Source organism: Lipotes vexillifer, unplaced genomic scaffold, assembly GCF_000442215.2.
Source record: "Lipotes vexillifer unplaced genomic scaffold, Lipotes_vexillifer_v1.1 scaffold442, whole genome shotgun sequence".
Taxonomy (NCBI): domain Eukaryota; kingdom Metazoa; phylum Chordata; class Mammalia; order Artiodactyla; family Lipotidae; genus Lipotes; species Lipotes vexillifer.
Window position 1 is genome coordinate 4,095,849 of NW_006790311.1, and position 14,609 is coordinate 4,110,457.

Sequence of the window (14,609 nt, forward strand, 5' to 3'; positions counted from 1 at the left end):
TGAAAGCAGATGTTATACCTTGCTTCCAGTCTGGAGTGTGGTACACAGATATATAAAAGTTGGCTGGCACGCCAGGGTCATCTGTACTAAACAGGCAACTTCCCTTTTACTGGCAAAAAGGGACAGGCCCTAATATTTTAGGATGAAGAATAATTTGTAATTTATCATTCCTAGTAGGAAAACTAGGATTCCAATAGCTTAATATTGAAGTGTTTTGGTTTTCTTTCCTTCACAAAGTCCTGGTTGATATGAAGTATTTCTTTTGAGAAGAACGTTGGCACAGGAAGGCGTCTGGACCCCCCATCAGGCAGGTGGGTTACTGGCAGCAGCTGTCACATTTGAATGCTTTACCTTTATCCACAAACCACCTGGCCACAGGTGACTGAGTGTAGGAGTTGATTCTTTTCTGTTCATTTCACTCTGCAAAGTACACAGGATGTCCAAGATGCTGTGTGGGAATCTTTAGAAATATGGTTGTTATTCAGAGCCCCCTTCTGGGGAACCCTAAGAAGCCAATTCAGCCTCCTGGAAACCGCAAGCTTGGGAGCCAGGCGGCAGCCCAGGGCACAGATGCCTGAGGGCAGCCCTACGTGCAGCAAGTCTGCCCAGACCCTCCAGTGCAGGACAAGGTTTCTGCAGTTCTAAAGGTACCATCTGACCTGGGGAAAATTCGGCCAGGCAGCATACTGTGACAGATGAAAACAGGAGTCATTAAATCGCTTCCCTCAAATAAAATAATATTCCTTTTGGTATAATAGTCTGTGTCATACAAATGTTAATCTTTTGGTCTGAATACCCCCAATTACCCCATCTATTTTGCTATAATTCACATTAGGTTAAAAAGGAAACACATACACAAGGAAGTCTGTTTTAACCTGAAATAATTTTGTTGATATCTGAATTGCTTTCAGTGGGACATTTGCTTTAAACCACAAGGTATCTCCATCTGGGTTATCAGAGTACAAAATCCCTTCTCTCCCCCCACCCCCATCCAAAACAAACAAAGAAACAAACAAATGAAACCCCAAACCCACAACTCAGCTTCAAATAACTTTTGAAGAAATGAGACTCTAAATATTTACATATGGGTCAAGAAATAAATCACAAACTATTTACAAAAATACACAAGCTTATATGCATTAACAATTTACACCAGTTCACAAAAATATTAAAACATAAAAAAACACTATATAAATTAAAGTTAAGAACTCAGAAGTATGATCTAAGACTTCCTAGGATGCTTCTCTCATGCAGGTGGTGGTTGAAAAATCAGATTTTGCTACCTTGGAATCTAAACTGTAAAACAACCATTTTTATTCTTTGAACACTAACAGCACTAATCGAAAAAGGAAAAAAGACCCTCTGTGCACACTGACATTAGCTTGCACACAGTTAAAATATACCATTCCTGACATTTCCGTCACACACAGTACTAAAAATCACATGCCTCTAACCATTTGGAATTAACTTTCTGACATCCTTTTGCTTTCATTATTACTTCTTACACACACTGCTCAGACGATACTTTGCCAACATATTGAATGGGTGACTGACAAGGCTGGGAACAGATATATGGACTTTGCAGGCTCCTTTTTTAAACTAAAGGGCAAATTTCAAATTTACACTATATATGTCACTGCTGCTTCAGATGTGGTAATAACCTATTCTTCTATCCCCTCACATTAATGGTCCCTCTTCTTTACAGGATTAGTCCTAGAATATTTCAACCTGACCCTTTTAAAAAATGCTTTGCCATTATAAAAATGTGCAGGCCCTATCCTGGGACCATCCCCAGGGACTTGCATGTTTAGAAGGAAACTGACTACAGGAAGCGATAAGGCTCAGATGAAATTTACTGAAAGAAGATGGCATCTCCGGGGCTGTTAGCAAAGTCTCTGGCCAGACATCCAGGGAATATTTATTTCAATCAAACAAAGCTGTGGTATCAGAATTTTGCCAAAAAGTATAAAATCTGGAGACATGGCTGTGAAAATACCAACAGAATTCAATTCTGGGTTTAATGCATACGGCAGGTCCATTTCCTCATCGTAGTATGCTCCATGTCAGAACAGTTACTCAGTCTGCGCAGTCACACACAAGGTGAATTATGCTGAGGTAACCAGGTCACAGTGACCTGCTGTCTACCCACACTATGAGAAAGGGAAGGATACTGGCAAAGTCCTTCAATTAACTGAACCCAGAGTTAAGGCTGTACCTACACTAAGTGCAGCAACTGTAGATTTTACCTAAAGTTTGTGTTTCACACTTATACCAGGAATTTGAGTCGTTATTCTGTATTCAAAATATTTACCTGACATTTCTAAACCCATAGCACTTTAATAAAGTAACCGCCTTCAAGAATTAACCTTAGTATTTATAAAATAGACCTTAGTTTCAGGAGTAAATAATGTGTGTGACAAACCCACAAATGTTAAAATTGGACACCTTCAGCCACATCCTCCTAGGCTCTCAGTTCCTAAAGCCATCTGTATCTCCGGGTCACACCAGCTCCGCTTCCTAGTCTCCCTGCTGTTGGTGAGAGCTTACAGGGCTTGTATTATCTCAAGGGGACAATGGATTGCCTACTGACAAAAAGATGGCTGTGGCTGAAAAAATATTAGTGCCGCATATTCACCAAAGAGCAAATTCCTGCACAGAGCTCTTGATGTGTGTGTGCTAAATGGAAGTATCCTATCAGGTTCCCTGACATTGTGACTATATACCAGGTGGGTCTGCACTTTTCATCTAGAGGTCTGAATTTCTGCAGACCTTTTCCATAATTTTAGGATTTCTACCACGGTCTTTATTGAATCTCTCTGATCAATTCTGGGGGAACGAAAGAAAACCTTACAGCATATTTCCACATATAGGTAAATGTGTTGCTCTTAAAACTTTATTTTTTTCTAAATATAAACCCTTAAAATGCAATCACATGATATTTTAGATTTAAAAAAAAAAACTGGCATGAATCCTGATCTTTATACAATTTCACAGCAATAATAGCAGCATGAATTTAGCCTCTTAAAAGATTCTTTGCTCTAAATAAAAGTTAATTCCAAGTTTTAAAAAGCCAGAGCAGCAACCATCCAGTAAATGGAAGGAAATTCTCCTAGTATCTTCTACAAACTGAGCATTTAAAACATGTGAATGTATAAAAATCAAGTATTATAAAGAGCTATGGAATGACATGACAATCTCAACTCGTTTTATAAATACAGGACTGCCTTCTAGTCTGGCATACGTGGTGAGGTGGGTTGAGAAAATGGAATGCAACTTTCAAAAGAAAGCCCTGGGTATGAACATGTTTAACATGTCTCCAGCGTTGTAAGGACTATACCTGAAATGCTGGTGTGGATGGCAATTACAGTAAGACTGTGATCGCACAGGGACAGACGGAAGAAACAGTACGTTCATTCCTCAGGGTGTAAACGGTCACTGCCCAGAATTCCAGCAGGTGAAACGGGCTGTGCTAAGTGGTTATTGCAGGAACGCTCAGTTTACTAACAGATAACCTGTAGCTACTTTAAGAATTCCCAGGACACCTGGTTTAGAAACAAATTAACATGTAAATTTGTAATCATGATAAATCATGTGTTTATCCAGTCAAACCATGCTGTTGTTTTTTTTTTAAATGAAAAAAGTTGCTTTAGGAAAACAAACGGTGTGAAATATTTCACTAGGATCACAATTTACCAAATATTACTGAGAATAAAAAAAAAAAAAAAAAAAGAACTGAAGGCAGGCAGCAGCTTAGAACCGCTGATGTCATTTTCTGGTACGAACAAAGGTCACTGACTTCCAGCTAAGAAGGTTCTTTAATTCTAGCTTATAAATCCCTCTGCAGTGAGAGGCGTCTGCCCGCTGCGCTGCGAGGAGCAGCTATGGAAGGGTTTGACAAGCACAGTTCAGCCTGGATCTAAGTGGTCTGACATTCTGTGATGGTTATTAAATGCTTAAAGTCTTAATTCCTTTTTTGTTATAATTTTCTAAATGTCCAATAGACTTATGTGAAGGATCAAGGAGAGGTTTTTCTCCACTCTAATACAACACACAGCCCCTTCTAAGACAGGGGGAATGAAGTTAGAAAAATGGGTATCCCTCTAGGCAAGACATGGCTACTGGGAAAGCAAGTGGGAACAGACAGGACACACAAAGACCTTCAGGGAAGTGGGCATCAGGCTCTGAAGGACACAGAAAATGCTAGGAAGGACGAAGTCAAACTCAAATTCAGTTAAAGGCAGTCCTCAGGCTCTTACAAATCAGCCCTTATATATGGCAAGTATGGTCTGTAACAAATTTCTTTATGAGATTTTCAACACAGTGCTGTACAATCTTTCAGATCTTTAAATGACAAAAATGACAGTTTGTAGATGGAAGAGGTGGTGAAGAAGCAGGGAAGGGGGAAAAAGATGGTGATTTATTTTTCTTCTTATTTTTTAAATGTGGTCGGGGGTTTTGTAGCTTTTTTTTTTTTTTTTTGGTTACTGAAAAAAATAGAACAGTCCACTGTCCAGCAGAGGCTGCTTCAACTCTATTGCTCCCGGGGCTCATTCCGCATGGACCTGTGTCTCAGAATGCTGCAAGGACAGCTCTGTGGGCAGGAAGGCGCCCTGCCCCAGAGCTGTAGCGTATGTCCTGTTCTGTAGGTGGGGAAAGCTGGGGGGCGCATACGTGCCCATCGCCGCTGCTCCGAAGCCTCCTCGCTGGTGCTGGGGCGGCGAGTGGCAGCCCTCCAGGTTATCGTATGGGGGCCCGACAGTCCCACTGCCCTGGCGCCTGCCGTGTGTCTGGTACGGGTACGGCACGCCGGGGTCCCTCTCCACGGTCTGGGTACGGTGGAGCTTCAGGCTGTGACCCCTCTCTGGCTTAGGGGGTGGGACTGCTGACTGCGCGAGGTGTTCCCCCTCCTTGCAGCAGTCTCTGGAGTGTTTCTCTGGGGCTGCAATCTGCCTAGCCCGAGGCCTCTCCAGCTCCTTGGGGAGCCTCACCTCTTTGTGGTTCAGTCTTAGAGACTCCTGCCCTGATGGAATATATTTCCCTCCAGAGTTATGGTAGCTGACTGGCTCAGAAGTGTCCGGAATCCCTTTGGGCCCATAATCTAACTGGCCGGCTCCCTGTGGGTAAGGTGGCCCGTTTTTTGCTTCACACAATTGCCTATGGCTTGCTTCCTGATGTGCCCTGTGCTCAGGGAGACTACAACCCATGTCATGCAGCTTCCTGTTCCTGAGGCTACTTTGCTTCTGAGGGAGGGTCGGCTTCTCTGACTGCCCACTGCCGTGTCCTCCATGGTGGTGGGCTCTGTCGAACTCTGGCTCCAGATGCTTCCTATAGAGGCGGTCATCTCCCTCGGGACTGAGGGCCTTGGCTGGGTGCCGCCCCTCCTTTCCTTCTGCCACCGAGAGAAGTCCAGTTTTCCCAGGATCTGATTTACTCCGCAGGTGGATGACATAGATCCCACCCAAGTCATCTTGCACCACGGGGGTCATGTTGTCATACTGGGACATAACAGGCCCTTTCACCTTCTGCCGCGCACGGCTCTCCCTCCGGATGGACTGCAGGCGGTATTTTTCCACGTCCTCAAAATCCCATGAGGTGTAAGTGTGCTTTACATCGGCGACTGGAGGCATGTTGACTACACTGTGGTCATTAGCAGAGAAACAGCCAGTCACACTGGCCCGGGGACGTGAAGGCAAACCAGCGTAGCTGTACACGTTCTTTCCTTGCAGCCTAGGATTGTAGAAAGCAAAGTCGCGGTTGGGCAGGCGGTGAAGGGGCCTCAACTGCACTGTGCTGTAGGCATCCACGTCACACAGGGCCCCGTCTGGGCTGTAATAGGAACCAGAACTGGAATAGGGGCTGTAGCGGTAGTGCACCCGGCCATTCTCAAAGTAAGGCTGGAGCTGAGTCACGTGATAATCTGAGCGGGCCTGGGAGGACTGATATGGCTTATACTGGTACAAGGGTCTTGGGCAGTAGGCTGGTTCATCATCTGGGGGCACCTCTGTCCTCGAAATGGGGACAGAGCGAATCATGGATGATGGAGGGGTGTGGAGAGACTGCACCCTGCGGATGGTGGGGTACAGGGGCATTTCTTCGGAGTAACAACTGCCCCTAACGGAGGAGCTCAGAGAGGACACGTATTCGGCCCGGCCGCATGGCTTCAGGTGGTGTCCAGACACGTTTCTTCCCGGGGCCACGTACGTGTTGTAACGAGAACCCATGGAGGCTGGCGGCTCTGATCTGGAGCCGTACGCTTGGTGCTGCTCCACTTTGCCGTGATGAGGGGGGACGCTCTGGGGGCGGTGCTGGCAGTTTGGAGTCATACTAAAATGCAAACAGTTTTCTGGACCAAAGGGATCAGTGGTGACATCAGGCCTAGCAAAGGTGGAATACGCAGTTTTCTGAGAGGCATGCTTGGCTTGTGGGACAGGGACTGGTAAAGGCAAAACGTCCTCCACGGAGGCTGAGGAAGTTGTGACAAAGACGTGGTGCCCAGAGCTGCTGGACGTGTCTGGGCAGCTGGAGTGGATGGCAGCGGCGATTTTATTCTCCATGGTCCTGGTGGGGGGCCCCGGGGTAGGGAAGCCACAGGAGGAGTGCACGGGGACAGGCTCGCCGCGCAGGTGCAGTGGGGGGGCCCTGCCACTTTCCCGCACCTTTTCGGGAAGGCTGGGCTGGGGAGCGGGCGCAGAGGCGGGACACTGTGCGGCGGCCCCACCGTCGCCGGCCAGGACAGGCGTGGGGTCACCCAGGGCTCTGGGTTCAGGCGGCCTCTCTGGAGCCAGAACTACTCCTTGAACCTATTGAAAGATGATAACATTATGAGTTTGTTTTTTCTGCTCCCCTCTATGGAATCAAACGCTATTAAATTCACAACTCACAAGTTGAGGCCATTTGGGCAGCAGCTTGAAATTTCCCAAGCTGTGCGGATACGTTGGACAGGGCAGATACCGACCTGTCCCCACTGCCACGAAAAGAAGGCCTGTGTGGCCATCTGGTGCAGTAGCCATCCCATCTTTGGAGAGCTGTTCTCATTTACGATAGGTTTTCAACGTGAGATGAGGTGGCCCATGACACTATTTTACTGTGCAGACCAGACAGAAGTTTAGCCAAATAACCACCAGGCTTAAAAACATACACCCTGTCTATCTATGTAGCTCAGTCTCAACACCAAGAACATTATGTTAAACAAGAAGCATTGATTCTATCTGGAGAGGTTTTTAAAGTGACTCACGGCTGCCCAGTGGACAGTTTTCAGCCCCCAGTCCAGGGAAGGACAGAAAGGGACTCGTCTAGGTGGCATCCAACAGACCCTGTCTCTCCCTCCCTCCTTGTGCTCCAGCCAGTCTGTGGCAGCAGAAGCCAAACGTGGTCCTCACTGCAGGGCTGCAAACACACTCCCCTTGAGAAGCAGCCACTAGAAAGAGCATCCCGCACAGAAGACTAGATATGAAGTCCTTTTAGTTCAAGGTGACCATAAAAACCCTTATCATTCTGCATGTAACATTCTCTCATCAAAACAGGTGCTTAACTATAGAACAATCTCCTGGTTAATGTTGAGAAAATAACAAGTCCTAAGACATTGTCATCTCTGACATTGCTAAAAAGTCTGTAAGGCAGAAAGTCTTTCAAATGTCCTGAGAATACAGCACTTTGGTAGTGCAGATGTGAGTAACTGGCAGAGGTGGTTGGACGACTTGCCCAGAGCCACAATGAATCAGTGATGGAGCCGGGAAAACCCTGCAATCCTGACACCTAAGGCCCAGCTTGACTCATTTGTTCACAATCTCTTCGTATCTCTATGAAGAAACTACCTACATGCTTAGGAACTAAAGGGAGCAAGTATCATTAAACTAGAGCCATCGAGTAACCACTCCTTTTCCAGAGGAAAACCAGCATCACAATAAAGGCAGATCCCAACCTCAACTGGGAAATGTTCCTGCCACAGGACTTAAAGGCAGATGTCAGATCTCACTCAAGGTAACAACACACCCTGCTGGAGAGTGACATACCTTCGGAAAAATACACATTTCATCTCACTGACTTCCCCCCTTCTTACCTTGTGGGCGTTGTTTAGTCCTATACTGGCTGCGGCTTGTACCTGCCCCAGGACTGGGAGCTGCTCTGAGGGTCTCTGGGAAGGAGGTGGGGGGAGGGGACGATTAGTTCTGTGACCGCGCTGGAGGGTGGCAGCGGTGAACCCTGCTGCGCTGGGCTGTTCGACTACATCCCAGTTGGCTTCCCTGGCGCTCAAGTCAGCTGCTGCTGGAGCAGTGGTCATGTAAGCCACGGGGACTGTGCTGGTATTCTCTTCAGGGGACCCAGAAGGAGGGTAGATTTTGTCCCTAGGCAAATTACAAGGTGCGGGAGCTCTGTCTGCAAGTTCTGAAGGGTGAAGGGGCTTATCCACACTTGCACCAAGATAAGAAGGAGGCTGGTCTCCACTGTAGAAACAAAGCTGATCCTGGCCCACAAAGGAAACAGTCGGCATACTGGTCTTCACAGACTGGTCTTCAGGGAAACTTACGTGATCATCAGACTCAGAATCTGTTAAGGGAACTGAAGTGACTCTGGCCTTCTCTGGGTCCCCAGATAAATAGATTCGAGGTGGTTGATTGCCTGGTATGTCTGCTGGGTGTCGCTGCTCCCCAGATTCAGTGGCGCTGGAATGGGTATAAACCCCAGTGGCTGCCATATCTGGTGCTGGCTGGTCACAGTTTCCGGAGGCCCTGGTCTGGAGGTGGAACTGCTCAGCTGGCCTATCGGTTTGGAAATAGGCTTTATCTAAGGTAGCACTAGAGTAGGCAGTAGGCAGTTTCTCTTCAGTCGCAGCCACTGCTGTGTCTCCATAATGTGTACAAGCAGCCTGGGAAGCGCCCGGTCTCTTCAATGACTGGGTCGAGGCTTGCTGTGCAGACTCAGCTAAGGCCAGCGCCAACAGGCGGGCAGCATTTTTCGGAGGCGGTGGTGGTGGGATAAGAGAGACTGAACTTACAGGAACGGAATCCTGAGGGGGGTCATGGGTATCTGCTCCTGGTGGGAAATTGGGAAAAAAAATGAAAGTGAAAAGGTAGCTTGTGTTATCCTATACGGAAAGCCAAACACTCCCCATTTCATCACTAAAAAAAATGGGTGCCTTCCATATTTCAAAATGGCAATCCACGATCTTCTATCCCACATGCAAATGCTGTAGAAAACACATCTGGTTCAGAAGGAAAACTAAAACAAAGAGTGTTTAAGATTGCAATCTCCTCTTGGATTGCCACAGAGATGGGAGTGAAGCAGGTCCCTCACCTGGCTCAGAAAAGATTGCTTAAAAAACAAGCTTCAAGTGCTTGCAGACTGTTATCAAGAATTGTTTTTATATTTGACGGTGTAGGCTGGCTGCTTAACTTGTAAGGCTATAATTTAGGTATTTTATCAGAAGAGAAAACAGAATCAAGAGCTACGAAGTTGTGCAAAAATTATCCAGGAATTCTGACTGTCCAAGGAGATAAGGGGACTTTATGAAGGTTTGAAGCAGGACCACTGGCCCTTTGGGGGATTTTTTTGTTTGACTGATTTTAATTTAGGGCTTTGAGCCATCAGCACCACCTAGAAAAACATTCTGTTTGATTAAAGGCTAGCTGTGGAGTAAATTTCTCTTAAAAGGCACAGTTGGCACACAGGATTGAAGATCCCTCTTAGCTTAAAGAAAGAATGGAGGAAAACAAATGGTACCTGTCTGAGTCTGTCCAGAAGGTACAGCCTTACTCTGACTGCTTGAGGCAGGCTCCTCCTTCCCTGGCGGGTCTGCGTCTGCAGCAGCCACCTGGTCCAGGGGCTGGACTTCAGACTCACACCCTTCCTGGGCCTCTCTCTCGTTTGCTTTTATCTTTACTACCTGGGTGGGGGATCTATTTATGACATCACTTTCTTCGCCACTTTTGTTCCAAGCTGGAGAAGGTGCATTCTGAGCTGCTGTGTTTGCGACGGTACCGATGACTTCTGACACCCGAGCGGGAAGGGTCACTGAAATTGGCTCAGATATGTTCAGAGAGGGGGATTTGCTTAATTTCCGTCCAATCTTTGGAGAGAAAGCATAGACGACCTTTTCAGTGAACGAGGCTGGCTTAGACGATTTCTCTTCAGTTGGGCTCAAGTCCAGGGTAAAGAATGGACTCAGTTTCTCCTGAAGAGGAGAGACAGGTTCAGAACTTGCAGTGCTTCCTGGAGTCTGAGACTGGCTACCACCTGCTTCTGTGTCCTTTCTGTTGGTACCCTGTTTATCCTTGGAGTATCCCAATGAGTCCAAAAAGGAAGCCCCGCTCTCCAGACATTCTGATTCGGCCTTAGGAGGGCTGCACTGAAATGACATCGGATCAAAATCCAGGCTGGCTACCCCGATGTCTGGTGGGCTCAGATCAACATCCTCAGCTGAATGAGGAGACACGAGAGCCGGAATGTGCAGCAGCCCTACTTCCTCCTCACTTCCATTGTTGTGAGGCAGATTATCGTAGGAATTACAGCGGTTCCCCAGCATGTCTCCATTAAAAGAGGCACTCAGGGCATCACTGCTAGATCTGGGTCTTCTGGGTCGGAACAGCTTGGAATCACCTGGTAAAAATGGATACAATATTAGAATATGAATGTCACAGGATACACGGTGCCGTGAGAAATCATCTACTCAGTACAGCAGAAACATACCATATAGAGTAAGAAAACATAATTGTCTCTTGGGGCACACAGATGGAACTCCCAAAGCAAATGCTTAGTAACAAACACATCTGATACAATCAGAGGAAGAATGCATTTGATGGTTTCAATAGGAAAAAGGACTCAAAACTCTTAGATTCTATTACTAGCCCAACACTGTGACTCTTGTGACTTTGCCCAAGTTTTTCATTTCTTTTTGTCTGATTTTATCACTGACCTCACACGTGACTTGTGAGGTAGAACTAACCACTTTAAATGGTACTTTGGATATACAATAGCAAAAAGGGTTTTCTGTTTGTTTTTCTGAGGAAAAAATCCTCATACCCAAATTACTACAAAATTGAACTTCTCAAAAAAAAAAGTGTTTACATATATATTTAGTAAAGGATTCCTTTCAAATACTTAAAAATCATTTTTTTTTTTTTCTTTAACAAGAACAGGCTTTAAGTTTCTCAAGGAGAGGCCTTAAGAGGGGTAGAGTATTACCTGATTTTATGATACTGCTAAACGTCTAACTGGTAAAAGAAGTCCTCTATCTCATTATTCTGTTACAATGATTAGAACTGCCATAGTGAATATGTACTATAAAGAGGCACTGTCTTAACACAAACACATCCACTAATGTGTTGACCACTTATAAAATTAATCCCTACTCAAATATTATTTGCTGCTTAATACAAGCACCAACCCAGCCCACTGCACTGTTTTTGTGAACCATTCTCTTGACTTCAGTGAAATGGAAAATCTTGGAAAACCAGTAAGATGTCAGACACCCAACTGAAGTGAAATGCGAGGATTTGTTGAATCGCAAGCAGAGCCATTGGTCAATGAGGACCTGGCAGTTAGAAGTTATAAATGAGGATGAGAAAGTTGACCAGAAGGAAGACACCCCAGGAAACTTCAAAAGAGCACAATTTCAATACCAATGGATTAAGAAAAGTCCGTGGGAAATCAATGCAGCTCTTGATTATTTTTGCAACAAGTGCCTTTTTTACCATACTGCTGCACAAGCCAAACACGTCGTGGAGGATGTCCTATTTGCTAAACTACATGGTTTTGTCAAAAAAGTTCTACCTCCCTCCAAGTCAACATGGAGGTAATCTTTGTTCATTCTAAAAGTTAGTACAGAGTTGCAACTATAACCCGACTTATCCTCAACGGAAGCTAAAACGTTATTTTCAAAAGTTTTAACTTTTGTTCTTCGAGTTACAATCAAATCTTTTTGTACTATTTACCATAAAATTTTGGTCCCCATTTTAAGCAGATTCACTTTAAGTTGCCTCCTCCTGGTATTAATCATCCTCAGATAATGAGGGCTGCCTCTAACCAAAGTGATGTATGAGATTTAACCTCAGGTTAAATTTGCAAGACAAAAGACTACTGGTCTAAACATCAAAACTGCTTAATTTTACACTTTGTAACAAACATTGTGCTCTCACTGTGAAATTTAAAGAAATACTATTAACACCATTTTCCACTGGGCCTTAATAATATAAATGGTTAACTTAAAACACTTCACCTATTTTTATGTAAATTGAATAGCAATCATGTCAAAAGTGAAGAAATTAAAGACTGTTACCATATTAAAACATCAATGGACAATGCTAAATATCAACAGATACTAGTATTTTTAGGAAATCATAGTCTATAGCCTATTTATTAAGCATGTATTTATAAAATACACTTGTGTGTCCTTTTATGAAATATATTCTAGAATAAAACAACTGATGCTTTAGTCTTACCATCGGCTGCGTGGAGAGAAGAGAGAGACTCCTCACTTTTAGCTGAGCGCAAGGTCCCTTCTGCCCTGCCACCTGAAGAGTCGAAACCAAACAGTGTCAGGCTTTATTCACCGTTACATATGTACCGAAAGGGAACAGTGCTTTTCTGTGCATATATTTAACTTCCAAGAGTAATTATATTTTTGCAACCATATTCAATTCTGCATTGTATTTTATAATGTGTTGTACTGTTCTCAAGTGGTTTCCTATGTGAAAAATCTTTTCTAAAGGATTATGAACTTGAGAATAGAGATGAGTTTTAAAACTTGCTTTTATACTTCCTAAAGATCAGTATGTCTTGAGATGATCTCATACTGTTGCAGCGAAAACAGAAATTAGACTTTTCTGATAAACAAGAAAACTAAGCAACAGTGAACAGGCTGGGGAAACAGCATAAACTGCCCTGAAAGAGTTAAGCCATCCTGGTTATTCTTCAGCCTTTACTACTAACAAACACTTGCAGCTAGACATGTCCTTCACAAAGCTAATTTACTCTCTGATTCCATATGAATTGTACCCTGCACCTGGCATTTACTCTCTGCTGCATTCTCTTGTAGCAAATCACCCCTTGTAGCTGTTTACATTTCAGAAAGAAGGTCACAGGCTGATAACCCAGGGATGAACGGACCCAATTAACAGGCTGCCTGACGCCAGCAGTGACTGGTTTAAAATACTGGAAGAAGAAGAATGCAAGACCTTCACCACTTTGATCCTATCACTTATCCTTGGGAGTTCCACCTATAAGAACCCCTGTAATTCCCCAGGACAGGGGGAGCACAGCTCTTGAGGCACTAGCCTGCTGTGTCTTCCCTTCTGCCTGGCAGAAAAATAAAGCCATCTCTCTCTTCCTACAAAATCTCTGTCTCCATATTTCTGTTCGGCATCAGTGCACAGGGAAGCCGATATTTCAGCAACAAAGCTGGATTTAGGGTGAGCCCTAAATCCAATGACTGGTATCCTTTTAAGAAGAAAAGATGCAGAGAGACAGAGCAAAAGCCACGTGAAGATGATGGCAGGACTGGAGTGGAAACACCGCAAGCCAAGGAATACCAGGTGTCCCCAGAAGCTGGAAGAGGCCAGGAAGGATTCTTTGGATCCTTCAGAGGGAACATGGCCCTGCTGACACCTTGATTTCAGTTTTTAGCCTCCAGAACTGTGAGGAAACAAATTCCTGTTGTTTTTATCCACTCAATATGTGGCAATTTGTTATGGCAGCCCTAGGAAACTAACACAGGTCATTTAATTAATTACACATGTTGAATCTTATTTGTTAAACATCCTCATCCTCTTTCAACCTCTTGGCAGTGCTCAAGGCTGCCGACACTTCCCTGTAAGCCCTTCCTCCGTGACTTGCGCTGCTGGCGCCCGGCTCTTGTCCCCTGTCTAGGCACCGTTTGCTCTCACTCTCCTCTCACGACAGCTCTGCCTTCTCCACCCTCTAAACACTGCTTTTCTCCAGGACTCAGGCCCCAGCTCGCTTCCCTCACTCGACGGGCTCTCCTTTGGCCACAGAACACATCCCTAGGGTTTTCACCCTTGGTGTGCTGATGACTTTCAAGTCTGCATTTCTAGTTAGATTAAACCCCTTTACTGAATGCCAGATCCATACTATTAATCACCTCTTGGGCAGGTCCAACTCACTATGTCCCAAATTAACACATTATTTTTCTTCCCCAACCTACTGTTCCCTACAGGCATAATGGCACCACCAACTCCCTTACCATTTAATCAAAACCTGACAATTATCTTTCTCATTTTTCACCACCATTTGGTCACCCACCCTGTAGATTCAGCTTCCTGAACACTTCTCCGATCTATTTCCCACTCCCATGGCCACTGCTTATTCCAGACACTCATCGTTTCTTGCCTGCACAATTGTAAGTGCCTCCTGATTTACCGTCCAGCCTCCAGGTCTTGTCCTCTTCCCACATATTCCCTATGCTGTTGCCAAAGTCATCTTTCTTAAACCCAAACCCGATCATGTTATATATTGAAGGTGTAACAGGGAAGAGACAAACCAGGACTACATGTTGGGTCTGTTTCTTTCACTTTAACCTTTGCTCTCCGCTGCTTTGGTTCACTAAAGGGATACTGTCTATACGTAATGGCCTGCCTTGGGGAACCCTGCTCCTC

The 14,609-nt window shown here is 45.0% G+C and overlaps 1 protein-coding gene across 1 annotated transcript in view; it reads right to left on the bottom strand.

The window, feature by feature from the left end:
* Positions 1-3,897: 3,897 nt before the first annotated feature.
* ARHGAP32 (Rho GTPase activating protein 32) overlaps positions 3,898-14,609 on the bottom strand; it is an 82,925-nt gene continuing 72,213 nt past the window's right edge. The window contains exons 14-17 of the mRNA XM_007463637.1: positions 12,438-12,509; positions 9,721-10,596; positions 8,060-9,033; positions 3,898-6,800 (exon numbers count right to left, since the gene is read on the bottom strand). Coding sequence (XP_007463699.1) covers positions 4,548-6,800; positions 8,060-9,033; positions 9,721-10,596; positions 12,438-12,509 — 4,175 coding nt within the window. The 3' untranslated portion in view covers positions 3,898-4,547. The remainder of the gene's footprint in view (positions 6,801-8,059; positions 9,034-9,720; positions 10,597-12,437; positions 12,510-14,609) is intronic.